Source organism: Equus asinus, chromosome 25, assembly GCF_041296235.1.
Source record: "Equus asinus isolate D_3611 breed Donkey chromosome 25, EquAss-T2T_v2, whole genome shotgun sequence".
Classification (NCBI taxonomy): Eukaryota; Metazoa; Chordata; class Mammalia; order Perissodactyla; family Equidae; genus Equus; species Equus asinus.
Window position 1 is genome coordinate 52,932,152 of NC_091814.1, and position 21,608 is coordinate 52,953,759.

The 21,608-nt window shown below is 49.4% G+C and overlaps 1 protein-coding gene across 1 annotated transcript; it reads right to left on the reverse strand.

Moving 5' to 3' along the window:
- Positions 1–273: 273 nt before the first annotated feature.
- SFT2D2 (SFT2 domain containing 2) lies at positions 274–20,300 on the reverse strand. Its single transcript, XM_044757958.2, has 9 exons — positions 20,143–20,300; positions 19,517–19,974; positions 15,182–15,268; positions 14,847–14,932; positions 11,627–11,708; positions 10,182–10,217; positions 10,038–10,096; positions 8,194–8,223; positions 274–5,667 (listed from the first exon to the last, which is right to left on the reverse strand). Exons 2-9 carry the CDS (start codon positions 19,577–19,579, stop codon positions 5,628–5,630), a joined length of 483 nt encoding a protein of 160 aa, XP_044613893.1. The 5' UTR covers positions 19,580–19,974; positions 20,143–20,300; the 3' UTR covers positions 274–5,627.
- Between the last annotated feature and the right edge of the window lie 1,308 nt (positions 20,301–21,608).

The following is a 21,608-nucleotide window of genomic DNA, read 5'->3' on the forward strand; positions in this document are numbered from 1 at the left end:
AACCAGGTAGGTGTGCAGAAATAATCTAAAATAAACACTTGAGATGTCATACCTTCAAAACCTTCAAACTGTTCTGAGACCCACGCTATCCCCCAAGTCATCAGAAAGAGAGGGTTATCCAGCAATTTAGCTCAAAAAATAGCTTTAAGTGCTTACAATGTGTGCTACACATTAAGAATTCGAATTAAAGACACGGTCTTTTCTTGTAGTCATAGTCTTCTTTTGGCTTAGCGACTCCTGGAAAAACAAACATGAGTAAGAGACCACACCGGATTTAGTAAAGCTCGCAATGCTATCATTTATTGGAGAAGGAAACAATGACAAAAAAAAGGGAGAATTGTTTCGTGATGTTTTGGGGGGAAAAGCAACTTAATTACCAGCAAAATTTTTTCTCTTTGAAATGAGTTAGTAAAAACAAAACAATCTTTATTGTATGAAATAGAGTCTCAAGGGAGGAAAAGCAGCACACAAGAATATATTTTTGGATGTAAAAAATTCAGTTATGCAACCAGCAGCATTCAAAATTAGCTGAGTATCTATACAATTACAAAATTGATACATGTTTTAACAAAACTTTAAACTTTAAAAGCTCATCATATTACAACAGGCACAATGTTCTGAAGGCAGATAAATTCCCCATGGGCTTTTGAACCTCCTCACCCCCAACTTCACAATCAGAATCTACAAAAGCAGCAAAAGATCACAGTTCAAAGGGTTTTTTATTTTTCCTTTCCTTGTTCAAAGAGGCTAAGTCATGCAAATATACTGAAAAAGGCAAAATAAACACTTCATAGCAGAAAGACCATGAGACTGAATGTAAACTACGGTTCTCCTTTAGGACATTTACACAAACACAAGGTCCATCTGTATTTAGAGTAAGGCTCATTATCCATTCCTGGAGAATGGAGTCCAATAGACAGAGCAACGTCCTGCCCAGATACCAGTCTCCAATTCGTCTTACAGGATGCCTCACAAGGATGTTAAGTTTAGGCAGCCTATCTAGATCAGGAAATTCTTGTCCATGATATATATACATGTGTGTATATACATATATTTGGTGCTGTTTATTAACTGTAGTGACACCACTTTACCGTGAATTTATACATCAGTATTAATGGTTTACTACAACACTATGGACTGACCTTTCATTTCAAATAGCCATGTTTCTCCTGTCTAGTGAACTCACTCTTCCCTGGTTTCAAAAAATGCTTATGTCTATAGGAATATTTTGTACACTTCTAAGCCCATATCAGTTTATCAGCTCCTGCTAGGGAGGATGTGATTTGATTCTGTCAATTTATATGAACAAAGGCTCTGCGGCTCCTGTCAGCCTCCCTGGGCTCCACTCACCCCCTCTGCAGTGAGTGTCCTCACCGTGCTCTGTGAGTTTCTGCAACAGAACCTGAGCTCCCAGGAGCAAAGCTGAAGTGTACCAGGGACTTGGGACTGTCACCTATGCATTTGGGGTAGAACTGGAAATAGACAAAAACTGGAACTAACCACCCTATCTTGAGTGGACTGGGATCAAATAAACGGTACAGCACTTTCCTCTGACTAAAAATTCTCAAGATCTCAGAATTTCATAAAATTATGAATTATAAGGTACTATAAAGCCACATAATTTAACCACTCCACCAAGTTTTTAAATAAGAATTTCCAAAAAATGTAAACTTCTAAACTCTTTTGTCAATGTCTTATCATGAGTTACACAGACACAAGCTGTATTTAACCTCAGTTGAAGGTGTATTAGCTTTTTTAAAAATGCTATTTGCAAGGAAACTACTGTACATCTTAAACCTTATAAAAGAAAATCTTGGATTTTAAAATCGAAAGAACTACGCCAAGAATCTAGCAAAACGGCTTTATAAACCTTAAACACTCATTTTTTCTTTCTTTTTTTTTTTTTTTTTTTGCTGAAAATGAGGTTTAAGGATAGGTGGTGAATTTTAAGGTATCTGTAATCCTGCAGCTGCCCCTCGTCAGAAGTCATGTGAGGAAAGAGAAGAGAAAGCAGGCCTGGGGTGGGCTGCCCCGGACAGAAGGAAATCCAATCACAGGGCTGCAGTTCCATTTCCCAATTCATCCCATGGAGTCTCATCCCTCATGCTCCAATAACTGCACTCTCACAGAGCTGTCAAAAGCAGAAGCAGCCAAACCAGTAACCCCATACCCTTTTTTTTTTAAGGTATGACCCACTTTTTAACTATCTTTTCTAATGGAAGTATCCAAAAGTAATTTTATTTAGATGCATTTCATTTTATTTCTTGCTCCCTGAGCATACACTGATTAGGGTGGAAAGGAGGTGTCACTCAGGTGGATAACCCACAAAGTCACCACACAAAAGTGATGCAAAGAGGCTCCAAGCACTGACGTAATCAACCCAGAGACAATCCTAAACTGGGGATAGTATTTCATCCTTCCCAGAGACAAGAGAGCCATCTGCGAGAGGGAGAGAAGGAACTCCAGCCTGGGCTGAGCAGCAGTGGCCAGGGGCACAGCCACGCAGAGGAGCTGGAGAACCAGGGCCCCCTGAGCACATATGGCCAAAGGGGAATCTCCGAGAGAGTGCGACAGCAGAAGGGAGGCAGCCAGCTAGCAAACGGACGGACAGCCACATCAAACAAGCAGTCTCGGAGGGGCTGCGAGGAGCGGAGAGGGCCAGGGCACGGGCCGGGCATGTGCTGCTCCCAATACAGTGATCACAGGGCCAACGATCTGCCCAGCTGGAAGCGTGACCTGAGGGGAGCACATTTCTCGTCTGCAAGAGTCGCCTCAATGGTTCCCTTCCCTCCAAAACTGCCACGCTCTCCCCTTCACCCAGCAGTGAACAGGGCAGGACAGAGGGCAGGGGAGGCAAGGAGCAGAAACCAGTACAGCCACGGGGTCTAAAAGCCCCATTCCCCACCCTCGTCTCAGCCAGCAGGCACTGTGGCTTGGTGACAGCTTTCAGCAAATTGTCTGGAGCTCTTCCTCCCACGGTCCAGCAGACAAAAACAAGCAGGGAAGCAATGAAAGGATAAGGCTGCCCAAGTGTCCTGACTGGAGCCATCTGAGCAAACTGGCCACAGGCCTGAGGGCACAGCAGGAGCTTCTGTGCAAGAACCGACGCCCTCTACTGGTGAGGTCTGGCAGCGACCCCCGACCCTCTGAGGCTCTTCCCCATGATAATGGAGACAAGACCAGTGGCCCAGCAAAGTTACTGTGATTATTTTAAATGAGATAACGCATGGCAATGTCTACATATGCTGGACACACAGTACTACATAAATATTTTTTTACATATATTAATGGTCAGAGACGGTCACCCTGTCACCTTCAAAGGTCATCAATTATTTCAGGGATTAAATAATAACACCTACCTTTTACTGAGATATCATTTAGCTGTGCTAGGCCCCAAGCCAAGCACCTGAAACAGCTCAATGACATCCTGCAACGATCCAGCAGGAACTGTTGTCCCCATTATCTTTAAACAGATGCACAAACTGGGCACCAGAAGTTAAGTAACTTGTTCCCCATGAACCAGTATGTGACTGAGCCACAGCTCACACCCAGATCTGTTTGACTTCAAAGCCCACATTCTCTACCACTATGCACACAGCTCTGGTGACATCTCAAAAGGCACCTCAGCCGCGTGTCCCACAAAGTCAAGTCCAGCCATTAAAAAGGGCACAGAGGGATCAGCTTTGCTGGCGTGTTACTCCAGGCTGGCCTCACACTGGCTCCACAGAGCGGAATCATGAGCACTCCGGACCTCCTTCAGGCCCCTTCCTGGAGCCCTTCTGAGGTCTGAGCTATCTCCTAGAGGCACCTGGGATGTGAAGGAAGCCACAAAAGCCAGAGGGTGGCATACAATTTCCCTTCCTGGCTGAAGGCAGGGGAGGACCTCAGTATAAGACAGGCCGCCCTCAACAGCCTACAGAGGGCCTGGTCAGACTGGCTCTGCACTCTGGCCCCATCACGCCTGTTCACGCCTCCCCAGCTCAGAGGTAAAAGCTGGCCAGTCTGAGCTCTCAGCTACAGCAGGAGAAAGCATTCAGCAATTAGCCACAGGCAAGGAGACAAGTGGTAGACCCTGCCTTTGGTTTGGAGGTCCCCAGACAAGAGCCCAAGCAGACCAGCTGGCCCTGGGTAAGGAGCAGACAGGCAAACCCAGATCTCATGTGTAGGGGGACTCCGGAGGTCCTGGAATGCCAAGACAGGGCATTTATGACAGTCAGGCAGCAGGGACAAGCTAAAAAGGAACAGAAGGGAACAACGGAGATCCTACAGAGCCAGGAGAAAGCTTCCCAAAGGGAGACTGGGGGGAGACACGGCAGTGACATAGAGACTGGGACCCGAAAAGACACAGGCCTGGCTGACGAACAGAGAAAACAGTTGCAGGAGGCACCCCAGAGCCACACAGGAAATACAGGGTGGTGAAGGAGACTAACCCGGGCCCCCCAGCTCTGGGCTCAGTTCGGCCACCAACTGTGGCTTTGGGCAGAGCTGGTGACCTCTCTGAGCCTTGATTTCCTTGACAGCACAGGGGATAACAGCCCTGCTTCATCACAAGGCCTTGGAAGGGCCAGATAAGATCACAGACACGAAAGTGCTCTGTCTGCGTTTAGGCCTCAGGCGGGGGTATGACCACCCTGCAAGCCACAGTGTCTCCAGCACAGGCTCAAGGGTAAAACCCAGGACTGTGTAAAGGTCACCAGGCGGGCGGGCCTCCTTCCTGCTGGCCCCGCAGCCAGGCTCTGCCTTCCCCTGGCCCCACTCCAGGGGAGGACGGAAAACACAATCAGTTTAAAAGCAAACGCTTATAAATAATGAAGGGAAAAAATACAGCAGAGAAGAGTAAGATTTTTCACCTCCTGTCAGCTCTTGTCCAAAAGGAAACAGCAGTGTTTTCTGTCACTGCTTTGTTCCTCTCAATCTAGTACCAGGAGGTCAGGAGTAAAGACAAGTGGGGAAGGGGGAAAAAGAAAGAAAAACCCAAGAGAAAGAGTGTGCACTGAATGTTAGGAGATACATTCCACGGTCGGGGGTGGAACCAGAACAGCAAGAGCGCCCAGGCTCAGGCTGAAAACAGCACAGATCACCAAAAAGGGCTCCTCTTCCACTTCCCTCCACAGGCCGGGGGGCAGAAGCACTTGTTCAGACACCAGAGCAGAAGCACGCCACACTGTGAGGCAGGGTGATGGTCTCCATGTTGAGCGACAAGTCTGCAAAGCCCCTGCTGACCCCACACTCTGTCCCTTACTGCTGCATCCCTGACAGCTCCAATGAGGCTCCTGTCGCCACCTGGGGATCACAGGTGCCCAAGGCTTGTCTGCTGCTGCTTAACAATGTTTTTATTTAGGGAAATTCAGAGGAACGCCATCCAAAGAGGAAAGAGGTGCATGAGAAACAGGCCACTCCGTAAGATACAGAACCCACCTCTCACTTTGTGCTACACACATTTAGATTGGGGAACATGTGGCTGATTCGTTCCAGAAGCAACCCTCAAATGTTCAGCTTGCAAGCAACACACTGCTGCAAGATAAAAGGCACACGTCTGTAAGACAGAGGTTTCAAAGATATTTACAAAACCATCCACCAGCTTCCGTCCATAGTGCCTTCCAAAGCTTTGCAAAACTGGCCGCATGTTATGCAAGACACGCTGCAAAACACTTCTTCACAGCATCCCTAGGAAGGAAAAAACACAAACATAAATGGGAGATCATCACCCAAAGGCTCCTGTAAGTGGTAAAGACCCTCCTTTAGATTTCCTGGGCACCCAGAGTAACACACTGCCAAAAGCACCCAGACTGTGGGGTCAGATCCACTTGGCATCAAACCTCAGCTTCCAGAACTATGAGTAGTATTATCCTGGGCAAGTGGCTTGTCCTGTTTGAGTTTCAAATTCTCATCTGTAAAAGAGGACGTCGTCACCTCCCCTACAGACCAGCTGCGGGAATGAGTGCACTGAACAGAGGAGGGGCTTACTAACTGACAGCTACCATGATAATCAGACGAAAAGACAGGGAGAAGATAGGGACGATCAGACACAAGAACCTAGACAGGACTGTGCACTTGCACATCGGCCAGCGTCACAGAAGCATCACGTCAGCACTCACCAGGGCCTGCTCTGTGCTAAATGGGCGGCAGACACCTGTCAAGGGACATCTCTCCAGAGCCCCCTAGCACAGGGGAGCTCTCTACAGGTACTAAGCACTTATGAACCTGCCATCTTAGCCCTACCCCAGGTTCTTACCCCTTGGAATTCAGTGTAGACAGTGCAAGGGAAGAGTGGATGCTCAAGAAATTACTCTTCTATTCAAGCAAGCACCTCCACCCCACCACCACAGCCGGCTGTGTCCAAGAGCCTCTTGCCCCAGCTCCATTCCTCCTGTGTTCTCAGCTGCACTGTCCCAAGGACACTGTGAGTCACAGGGAGGGCGAGGTGAGTGAAAGCATGTGCATGAGCAGGCACTGCGTTTGAATACCAAGATAATTCCAGGACAGCATTTCTCTGTACTGTAGTCCCAGGAGATGCTCTACACAAGAAAGGGTTTCACGGCCAAATAAGATCCCTCATGGCAGCTCACAATACACACAACATATTAAAGGATCTGAAAATCTGGGTATCAAGGAAGCTACCTAATTTTGCTTAATCTGTTTCCCAAACTTATTTGATCACAGAACCCTTTTCCTCCACATAAACACTATTTCTGTGGAACACTGTGGGAAGGGCTATTCTAGGTGAAGCTACAAAGAGAAGGGTAGGGCCCACCTTTGTGATTCCTTCCCTACTATAAAAATTTTCATCCGCTCAGCACATGAAACTCACTTCTTCCAATAGCATTCTATCATTCTACCTATCCCTGTACATAAGATCTATAAATGCCAGTCCAGATCAAGTCTGAAGCCCTGAAGGATGGCCCCAAGCAGGCCCGGTTTCAAAGGTAGGAGACATACGCAGTTGCACTGAACCCCATATTTCAAAGGGTCCACATTGGTTTAATGCTCTGCTGTTGCCATCTTGAAATTCATAATCATCTTTTAACAAGGAGCTCACATTTAGATTTTGCACTGGGGCCTGGAAATTATGCAGCTGGTCCTGGCACTAAGACATATTCAAACTGTTGGCAGGTTGACAAATATCTCCTTGGATGCTCTAGCATGACAGGCTCCGGCTTATTTCACCTAAAAACCTAGTGACCAAGAGCATCCTTGCCCACGCTCTTCTCAGACAGTCACCATCTCCCGAAACTGGCCGGGGTGGCACAGAGTATCTCACAACTATCATCCTCCTAGAAACCATCCGCAAGGCCATCAGCTGCCTCCAAGTCGATGGGCCTGGCAGCTCCTCACGTAATCAGTCACTGCCCAGCGTGTTCAAATCACGTGAGCAACAGACTCGGCGTGCGGAAGACACAGCCTGCTCTTCCTCCTTCCCGGCTCAGGCACAAGTCTTCATTTCCTCAACACAGCTAAAAAGCTTCTTTTTTAGTTATCAGGTAATGACAGAGAAGAATAGAAATTAAATGATTACACTGGAACAGTCAGAGGCAAAGATCACCTGGCTAACTGTGAGAGGCCCATGGCTGAGGTGCTGATGTAAGGCCGCTGGGCGGGTCAGAACCTCAGGGTGGGGAGGGGCTCTGGCGTGCTCAAGTCCCACCCCTCTTGTTACCAGCGAGTCCTCCGAGCCTAGAGGGGTCAAGTGCGTGGGAAGGGTCACATGCTAATTAGGAAACCCTGGTCCTCCAGAGACCTGGCCCTCTTACTCCCCCTTTATGAACGCTCATCTTAAGTGTCCCATCAATGGGGGACCACAAGAAAACAAGAGTAAACTGAGACCCCTCCAGCTCTGGCTCAGTGATACTCACCTTTAAAAACATTCCCTCAAAGCTACAGGTTAGAAGAGCAATAATGTGCATATTTGACTACATATCACAGCAGAATGCTCATGGCACCAGGAATCAGAGGACCTCGGCCAATGCCCATCATGTTGCATAACGGGCGGCAGCGGCGGGGACCCTTAGCTTACTCATGTCTACAACAGGTAGATAACGTCCGCCTGTTTGTCTTAAAGGATTTTAGTAAAGCTACTAAACTCTCTGAAAGCACTCTACACTAAAAGGCCCTGTGCAAACACATCACCCCTGTGCAAACACATCACCACCCCCAAATGACGGGAGTTACAGGCTTAAATACAGTTAGTCTTACCTTGCAAACGGTATGAAGGAAAGGCTATACCTACAACGAAAGACAAACAGAACAAAGATCAAGTCAAGCGAAGGGAGGGGGAGATCACACAGCAGAAGGGGCTTCTGAGCTGTCAAAGCACCTGCTGTGACGTATCCAGACCACCCCCCTCAGTGCAGAGGGTTCACACTCCCACGGCACACACAGACGTGCACACATGTGGATAACCAGGGAGGGGAGTGTCATCTATGGCCAAAGAAGGAGGGCAAAAGGCCTGTGTGGAGACGAGCCTGTCAGCTCGGCCGCACTGGAATTCCGCTTTAACCAAATGAGCCAGCAGGATCACCGAAAATAGGCAGATTCCAGACAGCCAGATGGCCCAGAGAAGGTATTCCCAAAAGAACACCAAGTAAAATCCAGATCAGTCGTCCTCTGGTATTTTACAAATCCTCGGCAGAATACAACTTCTACCCAACTGGGATAAACTTTCTGCTGTGTTCCTATTAAATTTAAGAGAAGAGAAAAGAGAATAGAAAAAGAAAAAAAAACACTACCAACTATTCTATGGATGAAAATATAAGCAACCCACGGTTCTCCAAGAACCCACGCCCAAAGATCTCCCGGTGCTCTCAGTCAGCTCGACCCGCACCCGTCGCCATCTGCCTGAGCCGGTACGAATGCTGACCTTTTGAAACTGGGTTCCAAATCAGTCTACAAGCAAAGAAAGACATGTGTATGTGGGCACTAATTTCTGCCCCCAGAGGAAAACCAAAATAGAAACATAAGCCATCAGACCAGGCCCTTTCAGGACCTACTACCAAAACGTGTGTGTCGCACTAACATCAGGCCGCCGTTCTTCTCCATATCTTACACTCACCACGTCCAGAAGCTCACCTACTTGTGAACACAGGAAATTCCAAAAGGCATTTATTCAAAGTCCAAATTACTAAAGGGATGGCTGGGGTTAGGCTTGCAGGCTCAAGATCCTTTTCTAAAGAGGAGTCTAATTGATCCCTGGAAGCTTTAAAACGTTCACAGTCCTCTTTTTTTGCATTAGAGCAAACATTTTTCTCCAGAGTGGATCAGTCACGTCCCTCCTAAAACTAATCTGGCAGACGCCAGCCCTTGATAAACTTTGAGTGTCACAGAAACGGCTCAGAAGCCACAGGTCCCACACGAGCCACCCCGCCGCCCACTTTGAGGTTGGACAGGTTTAAAAGGGCCCTGAACCTACAGCCCCACCATGGTTCTGCATACTAACGCCTCCAGGGCTGCTCTCACTAGGCAGGGCCTTGAGTCACGACCCCTGGTCCCACCATCAGGCCTCCAGTGCACATGCTGATCCCACAGCCCACAGCTACACCGTTTCCATTTCGTCAGTCACTGTTCCTCGTCTCCTGCTGACAATTCATTCTTTGTCCTTCTGTGAAATGACTCATTCCATCCCAAATGTAATGCTCATTATTTTTCTTACCCCTTTCCTTTTTCTCTAATGTCTATTTGACTCACAAGCCTCTTTTCACTAGTCCCTATAATACTTCATTGTCCTTGCTCTTACCGGATGTGGGTGGTTTAATAACATTTGTAATATTTCAAAGTCAACCATGAGACCAGCAAAAATGCTTCGGCAGGCACAAAGCCAGCCTCCCAAAGCACTGGAGACCACTCATGCCCTCTACGGGCAGCGGGCTGAGTCAACAGGCTTTGCTCTCGCATCTGACCTTGCCGGCACCATTGAGAATTCCTAAGTTGAAAAGCCTCTATGTTTTCCTACTCCTCCTGCCCACACCGTGTTGGATTTTATCTCCTCCAGCTGCGTGAGTCAGCAATCCACGTGGGAGGGGAGTGTATAAAAGGCTACTTACCACGTCAGGGCCAAAGACTGCAAAATGCAGAAGATGAGAGCAAGTCCCTTGTTATGCCACTAAGAGAAAAATGACACGGTTACATGGCTGAGAGACAAGAGGCATAAACCACAAAGGTTAAGGGAAATTAAAACACACACTTACCCAAAAGGCAGAACACAGGGTAAGTGCAAAAAACAACTATGGAGAGAAAGGAAACATTATTTAATGAATGCAATGACAACATGGAAAAAAACTGTAAAGACTTCTTCTTGGCAAACTTAGAACAATACTTATCGAGCTACACAGTAATCAGATTCTGTGATTGCCACAGCAACCAAACGCATCCTTCATTTCAAAGCATTTAACCCACGTGAGCACCCACGTTTGGCAGAAGAGTCAAAAATCCCAATGAAATTAACCTAGACAATAAGGACTCATGTAGATTAAAAAGAGAAGAATCTTCTCCTACTTTCAAATTTTCCCAAAATCTCTGTCCAGCAAACAAAATCACATTTCCAGTCCACATCCTCACCCATCCACCTTTTCATTCAAACATACTAAAGGAGGTTTAACACACACCTCTGCATTTTAACTCCGCCAAACACTAGTCTCCAGCATGGAGAGAGCAGGCGAGGACAAGGTTCACACGAGAGGTCAATCTCATAGTCAGCGAGTCAGTTACTTGTTTCCACCCACCTAACACTTTCCCTAAGTCCTTTCTTAGAAAGTTCTTTCTATGAGAGATTTGGCCAGGCCACCTACATCTGGTGCTGGCCAAGAACAATTAGAATTCCAGCTGTCCGTCACGACTGTCATCTCCATCCTTCTATAACAGTCACCACTCAATAAACACGTCCTAAATATTTTGTGTCCAGCATTGTGCTCAGTGCTCTGAAAAGACACTAAACAGCAAACATGGTCACAGCCGTAGAGGACTTACCTGTTTGAATAAGAGGCACACAAATGAAACTAAAAATAAAAGGATGTTGACCAAGTTCCAAATACTGTAATACTGATAATTATAATAGGAGGCCAGAGAACGTGGTCTGGAATGATTCTGATGGTTACATGGACGAGAATGGCCCAAAGAAGGGAGAGGCATTCTGGGTTAACGAGACAGGAAGATATGACAAGAACGAAGGCACTGTTGTCAGAGCAGGGCGCAGGGCTGATGGGCCACGAGGAGACTAGACTTCAGGAAAACAAGTATGATCCCAAAGTCAGGCAATGATGAGGGAACAAGAGCCTGCCCTGGGAGGCTGGACACCCACTCCGAGAACGCCCCCGTGCTTCCAAGCCATTCCCTCTCAGCTCTGCCGGTGTGCGTGCCTTCACCCATCACCACAAGGAGGGTGTCCAAGCCCTCTTACTACGAAATTAGTTGGGCTAATTTGACAAGTGTCGCCCTCTGGAGTGCTTTAACACCAGCTGAAACACTAAGGGCAGGTAATTATTAACTGAAGAATGTTCCCTTCTGCCACAGTGGTTACAGGCTCAGGGAATAAGCCAAGACGAAAGGAAAGGTCTTTAGGTTTAAGAGGAAAAAAAACTCCATACGGCAGAAATAAAACTCCATTTTAGAAGTCCAGCTATAAGGCGGACCTTACCAGCACCATGATAGTTGCAATCAAACGCGTTGGCTCAAACATTCGCTTCAGCTGTTTCATTGGTCCCATGAGGAAGACAGTGCTGAGAGGCAGAGAGACACACATCATTCAGACCAGGACAAAACCACCCCGGGCACAGCACGGTCCTCCCCACCGCCTCCCCACATTACCTGCAACAACATAGCAGAAACAGACACAACATCTGAAAAGCTCTCCCTCTGCGCTGGGCGCAGCGCTAAGGCCTTCTGTGTTTTATTCTCACTTAATCCATCAACCAGTGATGGGCGGGGTTGATCACAGGAGTAAACCAAACCTATTTTACGGATGCAGAAACTAAAGCCCAGAAGGACTTGTTATTTATCCAAGGCCACCCAACTAGAAGACGGCAGAGCTGGGCTGGAAATGCATGTAGGTCTGACTCTGGAACCACATTCACAACCAGGAGGTTGGAGGACCCCATCTCTTCAAGGTGCTACCTTCCTCCTCAACAAGCTACCCCAGGAAAGAGACAGACAAACCAAAGATGCCAGTAATCTAAAGAAGAAAAACCACAGCTTACAGCCTTAGGTTGTTTATGTTACAAAGTCGAGCATTTCATTTTCTTTCATAATCTCCAGGGAATAATTCTAACGATGATAATAATATCATCTATTATCTGTTCAGCATTTTCTAAATGCCGGGTATCACATACATGACCTCACTTCACCCCCTCAACAACTGTCAGGTAAGTATTATTACATTTATTTCAGAGAAAAGAAAACGAAGCTCAGAAAGGTGAGATTTACTTATCCAAGATCACACAGCTAGGAACTTAAGGAGCCGGCATGCAAATCCACGCGTATCGGATCTCAAAGCTCCAAGAGACATCCCTGGCGTGCCTTTGTATGAATGGCACGTGGGAGGTGACGGTGAGGGAGCATGTGCATGAATGAGGCAGACCGGCACACCTGACACAGCGGGGCGGGCCAGCTCTACAGCACATTTCCCAGCCCCTGACAGAAGCACCCCGTGTGGCATCACCCCAGGGTAGCTTGTTACAGTCAGTGGTTACAATTCAAGCCAACCAGCAGTAGCTACTGAGTATTCAATTAAAAAAATTTTTTTAATAAAGCTACCTCTCTTTTGGAAGCGCCACTAAGTTTCAACTTGAACCCAAGGCTGTAGGCTCAGGTCAAGTGTTAGAGCTGAGGCACTCTGTAGCCTACACTGAACGAGAGGCAACAGCCAAGGCAGGCCTTAAAAGCTGAATGCAGCGAATATACAAAAATATAACAGATTACAGGTAAGGCCACAGACTCCCAGACACACCCTGGAACAACCTGCTCCCCTGATCACTTCCCTAGGCAATGCTGCAAAGAGTTGGCCCCATTAGGATCTGCTAAATCGTTCCTTTGGACTAACCCACGCACCCCTATGTTTATGCTCGGTCTAAGAGCCACATTATAAGCTACACTGTCTGCCCAAAGCTCCCCACTAAAGGTAGTATTTGAGAGGGCATTAGAGGCAAGATTAGACATCTCTGAGGGCCATCGTTTTACTATCACAAGCATTAGTAAATTAAGCTTTAAGGAGGTGGCCAGAGTCAGATACTCAATCATTTTGTTAACATTTCCAGCCAAAAACAGACAATTTAGGCTTGGGGACAATTAGGGACAAGTAAGACAGAGTGCAGCCCTTGTCAAGTTGCTTACAGACTTGTAACAAGTGTAATAAAATGCGATCTGTGCTGTCACATAAATATATATGGGATCTAGAGAGCCCCATATAAAGGAGGAGGTCACTGATTCTGGAAGGCAAAAGGTAATCAGGAAAAGTTTCATAGAAGTGACTTTTGAGCCTTGAGAAATGACCAAGTATCCATGAAATGCAGGGGTTGGGGGGGCAGGGAGTCTCGGATGGGGCAGCATTCCACGCAGAGAACAGAGCCTCAGCAAAGGCACACAGATGTCTGGGGAAATGCAGGCAGTTGAGCCTGGCTGGGGAGTGCACTGGGTAGCGGCAGACCTTAAGGGCCTTCCCTGTATGCATGCTGAGGGGTCTGGACGTCCCCCGTAGAGAGGGAATGGAGAGCCACTAAGGGAGGTGATCAGGGCTGAACATGAGTGGCGCCAAACCTCTGTGGAAAACGGCATGCAGAGGGACAAGGAGGAGGCAGAGAAGCCCAGGAGAGGACTCCTGCAGCAGTCCAGAGGAGAAGTGGTACAGGCCAGAGCCAAGGGCAGCTCAGACACCCCCTTCTTAGAAGCCCCCTCAGCTCCCCAGGTTGGATCAGATCGGCTCAGCTGCCCCTCCCCGAGCACCTCTCTCTCCATATCCTATTATGTTAGCAGTTTATATGTCTGTCTGCCTGGCCGACCAGTGAGCGCCATCGAGGCAGGAACCACACCATACTCGTCTTTGAATGCTCAGAGCCCAGCACAGGATGTGAACAGGGCTTACTCACGGAGCACGTGAGTCAATCAGAGAGGGACAACAGCTACAGAGACAAGGAGGAAGGAGCAGTAAGAGGTCGACGCCAAGCCCTGGTGAGTAATTAAGGGGGGGGGGGCGTGCCTGGACACCCAGGGCTCTGAGCCATTCCCTGAGATACAAGGGAAGGTGGACAAAAGATGGCTGAGGTCAGGTCCCAGCAGGCCGCTCAGGCAGAGGTCAGACCAGCACTCCTGGCTGGAGGCAGGACTGGAGCTGTCAGCACACACGTGCGGCTGAAGCAGTAGAGTAAATGAGCTCAACCAGGACGTCTCTGCACCCACAGCCTGTGGAAAGGGCTGCCCACATCCGGAACCTCTCCATCGGACACCCCGCCCTCATGAGCCGATGCTCAGGTCTGAGATGGTCTTACACGAATAATACCAAGTTTCACCTGCAGCCACTGGCCCGGTGGCCCGAAATCATCGACTCAGTCTCTGGCAGCAGTAAGACTAGAGCACTGGAGAGGGGTGTGTCGTAAGCCTTGAAGAACCCATTCACCAGCCCTGCGCCACAGCTCCCTCATATGTAAAATCTCACCGGTGTGTGCTTTCTCTTAGGTGTATTTCAAAGATAAACTGAGATATAAAAACATTTTCAAGTGATAGGATATGGACGGGGTGTATTTTAACTACCTCTTTTCTCTCCAAGTCTTTGAAACTATTGAAGCATCCGCCCTCACCTCGTCTCAAGCATAATCCACAGTCGTTTTCCCATCTAATAACTGGCTACGGTTATATAAAACACTTACCTCCCGATGGAGGCGATGTTGCCAAAGGTGTAAAACACCGCGAAGAGGTACAGTCCCTTCCTCGGCACCCAGAGCAGAAAAGTACCCTGGAAGAGGAAGCATGCACGGGGTGTCACGCAAGGACCCCGCCCACCGCAGCCCGCGCCAGGAGTGCCCGGAGCAGCCTGGCCCCCCGCCCCGCCCTGCACCCCCTCAGCTCCCTCCCACCGCCCTCACCTCTCTCTCTTCTTATCCATGCAGCTCAGTGAAGAGCAAAAGAGAAGACAGGTGGAGGAAAGGAGAAAGACAGAGGGCAGGAGGGAGGCGGAAGACAGAGGAGGGGAGGGAAGTCTTACCAGGAGCGAGCAGAGAATTCCTATAGCAAAACAGGCAATGAAGCCTTTTATTCTGGTATCCCAGCTTAAGGAAGAGGTCTCGACAACCTGAAATTTTAAAAAACTGATTACAAACATGTATATGCATGTTTAGTCGCCAAAAACAAAGGAAGCATAAAATTTAATATAGAGGCAGTGTGTGAATCTGTACTGAGGAAGGCAGGAACAGGAATCCTACCGGCTCACAGCTACAAGAGCCCTCATGAGTCATGGAACCCAGGTCCTTATCCACCCGAGAATCTCCTCTCCAGCAGCTGATAAGACATTACTGAGCCTCTGGCTGGGCATCTCCAGAAGTGGAAACTCTGCCTCAAGCACAACCCAGTTCACAAACAGGGAGACCCCAGAGCAGCCCGAGCAGGACGAGGACCGCCACTGGAGAGGCATGCCGGGGCCCAGGAAAGGGAAAAGACAAGGCACAGCACTCAGGCAGCTGGGCCCACTGGGCATCATCTCCTGCGTCCACCAGCCGAGCTTCAGCAGTTGCTGCTCCTGCTGGCACTTCTGGGACCTTGGAGGGCTGAGGTCCTCACCCTTATCAGGATTCTCATCTGAGTTATTCGCTCCTGGTGCAGATACTGTTCTGCAGGGTGCTGGCATCAGCCTAGTCACCCAAGTGTGAGACAGATCCTAGATAATTAATTACTGCCCTACTCAGCCCAACTCTCTGCCACCATGATTCAGCCCTGCCAAAAGCAAGTTCAGGGGAGGCCAAGATTTCCAGGAAGACGGCTCGAACAGGGCAGCCTGTGAGTGGCTCGCCAGAGTTTTTACTCCCCATGTCAAAGATGACAGCCAACTGCCTGCGCTAGAGACCTTCCCAGTCTGTCCACCTGATGCAAGTGGCCACTGCTGCTCTAAGCTGGGCACAGGCAGCCAGTGAGACCAAAGGCCTTGCCTCCTGGCCTGACAGGCCCAGTGTATATTCACACGGGGCTCACCTCGTGAGGCCAGCACGGTCTCCATCCGGCAACGTGGTGAAAGCTGCCGAGCAAACAGCCACCCGACCAATGAAGGAAGGCAGGTGGTGGCAGAGGCTGCAAGGGTCACTAGAACGGCCACTCCCTCAGCCTTGACTGCTCCCAGCTCAGGGACCTGTTTTCAACTCTGTGTGCAAACTTCCTGTCAAACTGGATGCTTGAAGAAAAGGACCAGAGGCTCCCCGGGGTGTGGCAGGCTTTGCTCCAGAGTGGATTCATCTCCACGCAGAAGAAAGGTATTTAGGGCAGGTTATCCAAAGGGGTTCTCCTTTTACCCCGTACAGTCACACATATTGAAAGTGAGCTCCTGACCCTGCAATCCCACTACACACACACACACACACACACACACAGCACCTGCAGGAACATGTAGCAACATAGAATCCTGCATGGAAAGGCACGCTGAGGAATGGAAACACGCAGCGGGAGTGGGGTGTTAGGAGTGGTTCCATAGAAGGAAACCTCCCCTCCCAAATGAGCCATGTGATGCTCTGACAGCAGGCTGCACCAGCACCCCAGACAAACGGGTTAGACCCCGTCTCACTAACCTGTCCAATCTCCCACCAAGGAGAGAATAAAGTCAAAAGGCACCACTCTTCCTGCTCACGCAAGAACCAGAGAACTTACCCTGCCAAGGCGTAAAAAAGAAAACCAAGCCGCATGGAGGGAGAAAAGGGTGGGGGCAGGACTGGATGGGACTCAGCGCCTGAGCACTAGTTGCCATCAACAGGGATTCTGTTAAAGAGTCAACCTTTTTTTTAAAAGAGGCTAAACCATAAGGTTAAGTACCAAAATTGAAATGGCCTTGACATTTAGATCACCGAATAGTCTCAACAGGACTGCGAGATTCCAGCCCTCGCAAAAATCAGTATCACCTGAAGCAGTTCTGGTTTCTACCTTCAGAAAGGAAAACAGCTCGTTGGTCCCACAGGTCTTTCAAACTGAATTCCATCCAAATGTCACCCTATTTGCCAAAATGGGGCGGGGGAGGTAACTTTTCACTGTTGGGGTTTTTCCACTCCAGGCAGCTGCAAGCTCTCTCCCGCGCACGCTTGGGGGCAGGCTGGAGCCAGCTGTGGTTCCACATCTCCCGACTGGACGCAGTGAAAGCTCAACACTTCTTGTTGCCACTTATGAAAACAAGCTCAGTGGGTGTAAAATGTCTCTCTAAACTCACGGTTGCTGGAAAGTGTGCTAGTGCACTTTGTGGAAATCAGAGTACCTAAAAGGGTCCCTGGATAGAATTTGTAGGCGATCTCTCACCGGCCGTCCGATTGGCAGTTAGGCACAAAGGTCCCTTTGACTCCGGGACATGGAGAGAAGAGGGGCTCTTGCCAAAAAGAAGTAAAGCAAAGAATTGTTCGGGTTCCAGGGTTGGGAACCAGAAGCAGGTGAGAAAGGAATACTGCACAAATACCGGAGCTTTCAAACCAAGCACCGTTCATACCCTCTTCATCCCTGGAGACTCTCTCAGAGAAAACATAAAACCCAGCCTTGTAGAGAGAAGCCCAGTGAAACTAAGGACTGAAGGTGGCTTTAGGAAGATGAGGTATCAAGTTGACAACGTACCACAGGGCTACTTGTGATCAGACACTGCCAAGCAACTTTTATAACGACAGAGTTCCAGAGATAGGAAAAACAGAACTAGTCATGCTTTTATTGTCTGCATTAAAAGAGTAAAAATGTCTAAAATCACTCACTTCTGGTTACCTCTGACAGCTTATGTAATCGAATTTGAAGAGACTTTGAGGCCACCTACTTCAACTTACCACACAAAACAGAAATTTCACCAAAACTCCTCCAGCCTTGCCAGCCTCAACACCATGGGAAATGCGGGACAATCAAGTCAGTCCCAACATCTTAAAGGAGGCCCTCACCTACCACAAACAACCCTGCAAAGGTATTCGGCCAGCTACAAAGCATTTCCCGGGAGGTCGGCCACGGGAAGTCCACGCGATGATGTACGCAAACAGCAATCGCAAACTCAGAAAGAGGAAACTGACAGCAGGGTTTTAGAACAAGAGAGAAGCACCTACTCTTTTTAAAATCGATTTAATACATGCCTGAGCTGACAATAGTTTAAAGCCCTTCATTGTGTCCAACATAGGCATTCACCATTTTAGGTAAAAACAAACTCAGCGTTTATGTTTTCAATCTGTACTCCACCATTCCCTCCGGGGGGTGTCTCCTGCTGCACGATTATTTTCTAAACAGATAATATGGGCATCACGCTCCTGTCAGCACTGGCCATCCCCAGCAAAGGCCTCAGGAAGAGAAAGGGTCGGGTGGTCCCCCACGCCCCCAAGCCCAGCTGCTCATAAAAGCTGGCTGACAATCTGCAGGGTGTGAAGCTGGAGACGAGCATGACAGTGGCTACCCACGCTTTCTTAGGCCCCACCTGATGTCTGACTGGAGAGTTCCTAAGAATCCAGAAATCAAGGACAAAGAACTCAGGAAATTACCCCTGAGCCTCAACCAATTAATAAAGGCAACAAATTAAAAAGAACCCACAGAGCTGTTCTGAAACGTAAAAAAAAAAAAAAAAAACAGTTAACCCCAATTCCTGTGACACTGGATTCCTATAGTATCACTTCTTCAAGGTGAAGACTCAGAAAACAAGTTTACAGTTGTGGATGTCACGGAGGGGGTGAAGGTTCCAGGATCACACAAAACTCGGAATAAAGTCAGAAACCACAGAAGCCGGGGAGAGAAGCAGGCTGAGAACCCCCGTGGCGGGGGGGGGGCCCCGCCTAAAGCGAGGGGAGGAATTTGTCTCGAGTTGAAGGAAGCCATATCATCTTGCTCAACACCCTCCTTTTCCAGATGGGGGACACACCACAAAGTAAAGAGGAATGTTGTAAGGAAAACAAAAGCAAAAGCTAAGAGCACACAGCACTGGAGACACACATTCCGCGCGGCTCTAGAACAGAGTGCCCAGGTTTCAGCTCGACCGACACCTTTCTAATAAAACCGTGAAACGTGCCGTCTCCGGAGGGCCCGCCGTGCAGACCGACTGGGCAGCGACGCGAGCTGCGTCCCCGCCCTCCAGGAGCTCACGGTGTCGCGGAGACAGGCGACACGGAGGAGCTGGCACGAGGTGGGGTGGGAGGGTCACAGCCCACAACCTAAGCCCTGGCAGGCACGCCGCCGAGCCCCGGGCCACCCCGCCAGGCCCCTCCCGGGCCGGGGGTCCGCGGTCCGCAGGCCGGGCCGAGGCCGAGGGCGGCGCGGCGGCAGGGCCTCCAGGACGGCCCCCGCGACCCCGCCCATCGCCAGGGCCCGGGGACCCCCGAGGCCGGACGGGGGGCGCGCTCACCTCGGACAGGCCGCCGCGGTCCTCGGTGTCCTGCCCGCTCAGCACCTTCTTCAGCTTGTCCATGCCGCCGCCTGTTGCGCTGGCCGCCCCGCCGCCTCTTCCGGGCGCCCGCCGCGCCGCCCGGCCCCACCCCACCCCGCCCGGCACCTGCCCACCTGGCCGCCGCCCGCGCAGGCGCCGCGCCGAGGGGCGGGCTCGGCGGCGGGAGGCGGGAGCGGCAGGAAGAGCCGGGGTTAAGGTCCGGCGGGCCTTGCTCAACGTCGGTCCTGCGGCCGGCGCCGCCCTCCCGGGGCCGTCCCTGCTTCAGTCAACAAACGCTGAGTACCGACGAGGCCCTCGGAGACAAAGAGCCTCCCTACCGCAGGGCGGATGCAGACTTGCAAACAAACGCTGTGCTTAATCCACGTTCTGATGGTAGTTGCATTGGAAACAGTTTTTTGAAAATCACTTGAGGCCAGCTGGAATAAGTTGAATACATAACAAGCTTTGTGGAAACGTTAAGAGAAAAACATAAGTGGAAATGCATCGAGAGGTATAATTTGGGCAAAAACTTGAGGAGCAGGTAGAACTCGTGTGAGGGAGTGGGGACAGGTGTATTAGGTTGTTTTGTCTTTGTGTTTACTGACCTCAAGCCGGATCCAGCGCTAACGCTTCTATACCGGAGAATCCCAGGAGCCCGCGGAACCCCCGGGACAGGGCCAGAGGCGGGCGTGCGCGCGGATCTCACCCTGCTTCCCGGGGAATGTCCGGAAAGTTAACCTCAAGATTCAGTCGGCTCAGAAAAACAAATGCAAGGAGAGGTTACCAGGAGCACCCACTAGAGGACCTCCCCGGCCCTCCCTACACACACGCGCGCGCACACACGAGAACACCTATGAAAGAGTAGGAATGCTGTGTCTGAATGGAGAGGATGTAAAACTTACCAAGAACTTGGGCCTGTTAGAAATTATCATCAATCGACCAAGCAAAGGGATTTGCACACGACCCTATTCAAGTCAGTCACGTGGTTATAATTACACGCTTATGATTTCATCTTTACAGTTGCTCAAACGTGCTTTGCTTTATAATTTTCGTTATACCTCAGCTCTTGAATAACAAATACTGTTACTTTTGCCTGGATGCTCCTTATCCCCTTGTTCCACTCAGGTAAATTCCTACACGTCTTTCAAGACTTCGCAAATATCAGGACACAGTGGAAAGTCCATCCCCTGTGGAGTTAGGAAGAGCTAGGAGTTGAGACCCCAGCACCATCACTGACTAGCTGTGTGACGTTGAGCAAGTTACCTTACCTTTCTAGTCCTCAGTTTTCTCATCTGTAAAATGGACATAAATGACTACCTCTGTAAGTCCTTGTGGGAAGGAAAAGTGACAGTATATGAAGAGAGCCTGGGACGTGGCAGGCGCTCGGTTAGCGTCCAGTGGAGCCAGTGCTGCTCTGCCATGTCCTCTGAAGCCGTCCCTGGGCTCTGCTGTGCTCCGGCAGCGCTTCAGCGGCACCTGGGGGTCCCCGCCTCGCAGTGTCGCCATCATTCACGTTCAGGTCTGGCTCCTCCACCTGGTGAGGTCTGCACACGGTGTCTTCAGTTCTTTCCTCTCCCAACCGGAAAGCACCTAGAGAATGGCGCTCAGCAAATACCCTAAAGAGAATGAGTAGTGAGAAACCGTGTCTGTCTTTTGCAACTGTGTGAGTTGTAGCAGCCAGACTGGCAGACAGGGCAACACTCGAAATAACCATTTCAAGTCAGCAGGTAAAGCTTATTTTCGTCGGCAAAGTAAGAAAATCCCGCCGCCTCCGCTCGCTACATTCATCATGTAAATGAGATTTTGGTCAGAAAGGCCACAGCTGTGAAACCAGCAAACAGCCATTGATGATTAAGTAGCTAGGAACTAAAGTCTTTCTTCCCTTTTGCAATTACTGATTATAGCTTTAGCTGGTTAACCCACCCATCATTAACTGTGCTGTTTAGGCAATGTGCTGACTCCCACTAGGTTCCTATGGATAACATCTGCCTGGGGCCTGGGTCACCATGGTAATGGGCGTGTGAGCTGTTCTTCAGGAATTAGAACTCCTTGTCCACTTCAAGCCAGTTGA

Bases quoted from the DNA above. Each gene is read 5' to 3' on its own strand.
- SFT2D2 (XM_044757958.2), bottom strand. From the start codon at position 19,579: ATGGACAAGCTGAAGAAGGTGCTGAGCGGGCAGGACACCGAGGACCGC. The intron at 10,218-11,626 runs GTAAGGTCCGCC...TTCTCTCCATAG, and splicing joins TTGCAACTATCATGGTGCTG to TTGTTTTTTGCACTTACCCT. The intron at 10,097-10,181 runs GTAAGTGTGTGT...TTTTTCTCTTAG, and splicing joins CCCTGTGTTCTGCCTTTTGG to TGGCATAACAAGGGACTTGC.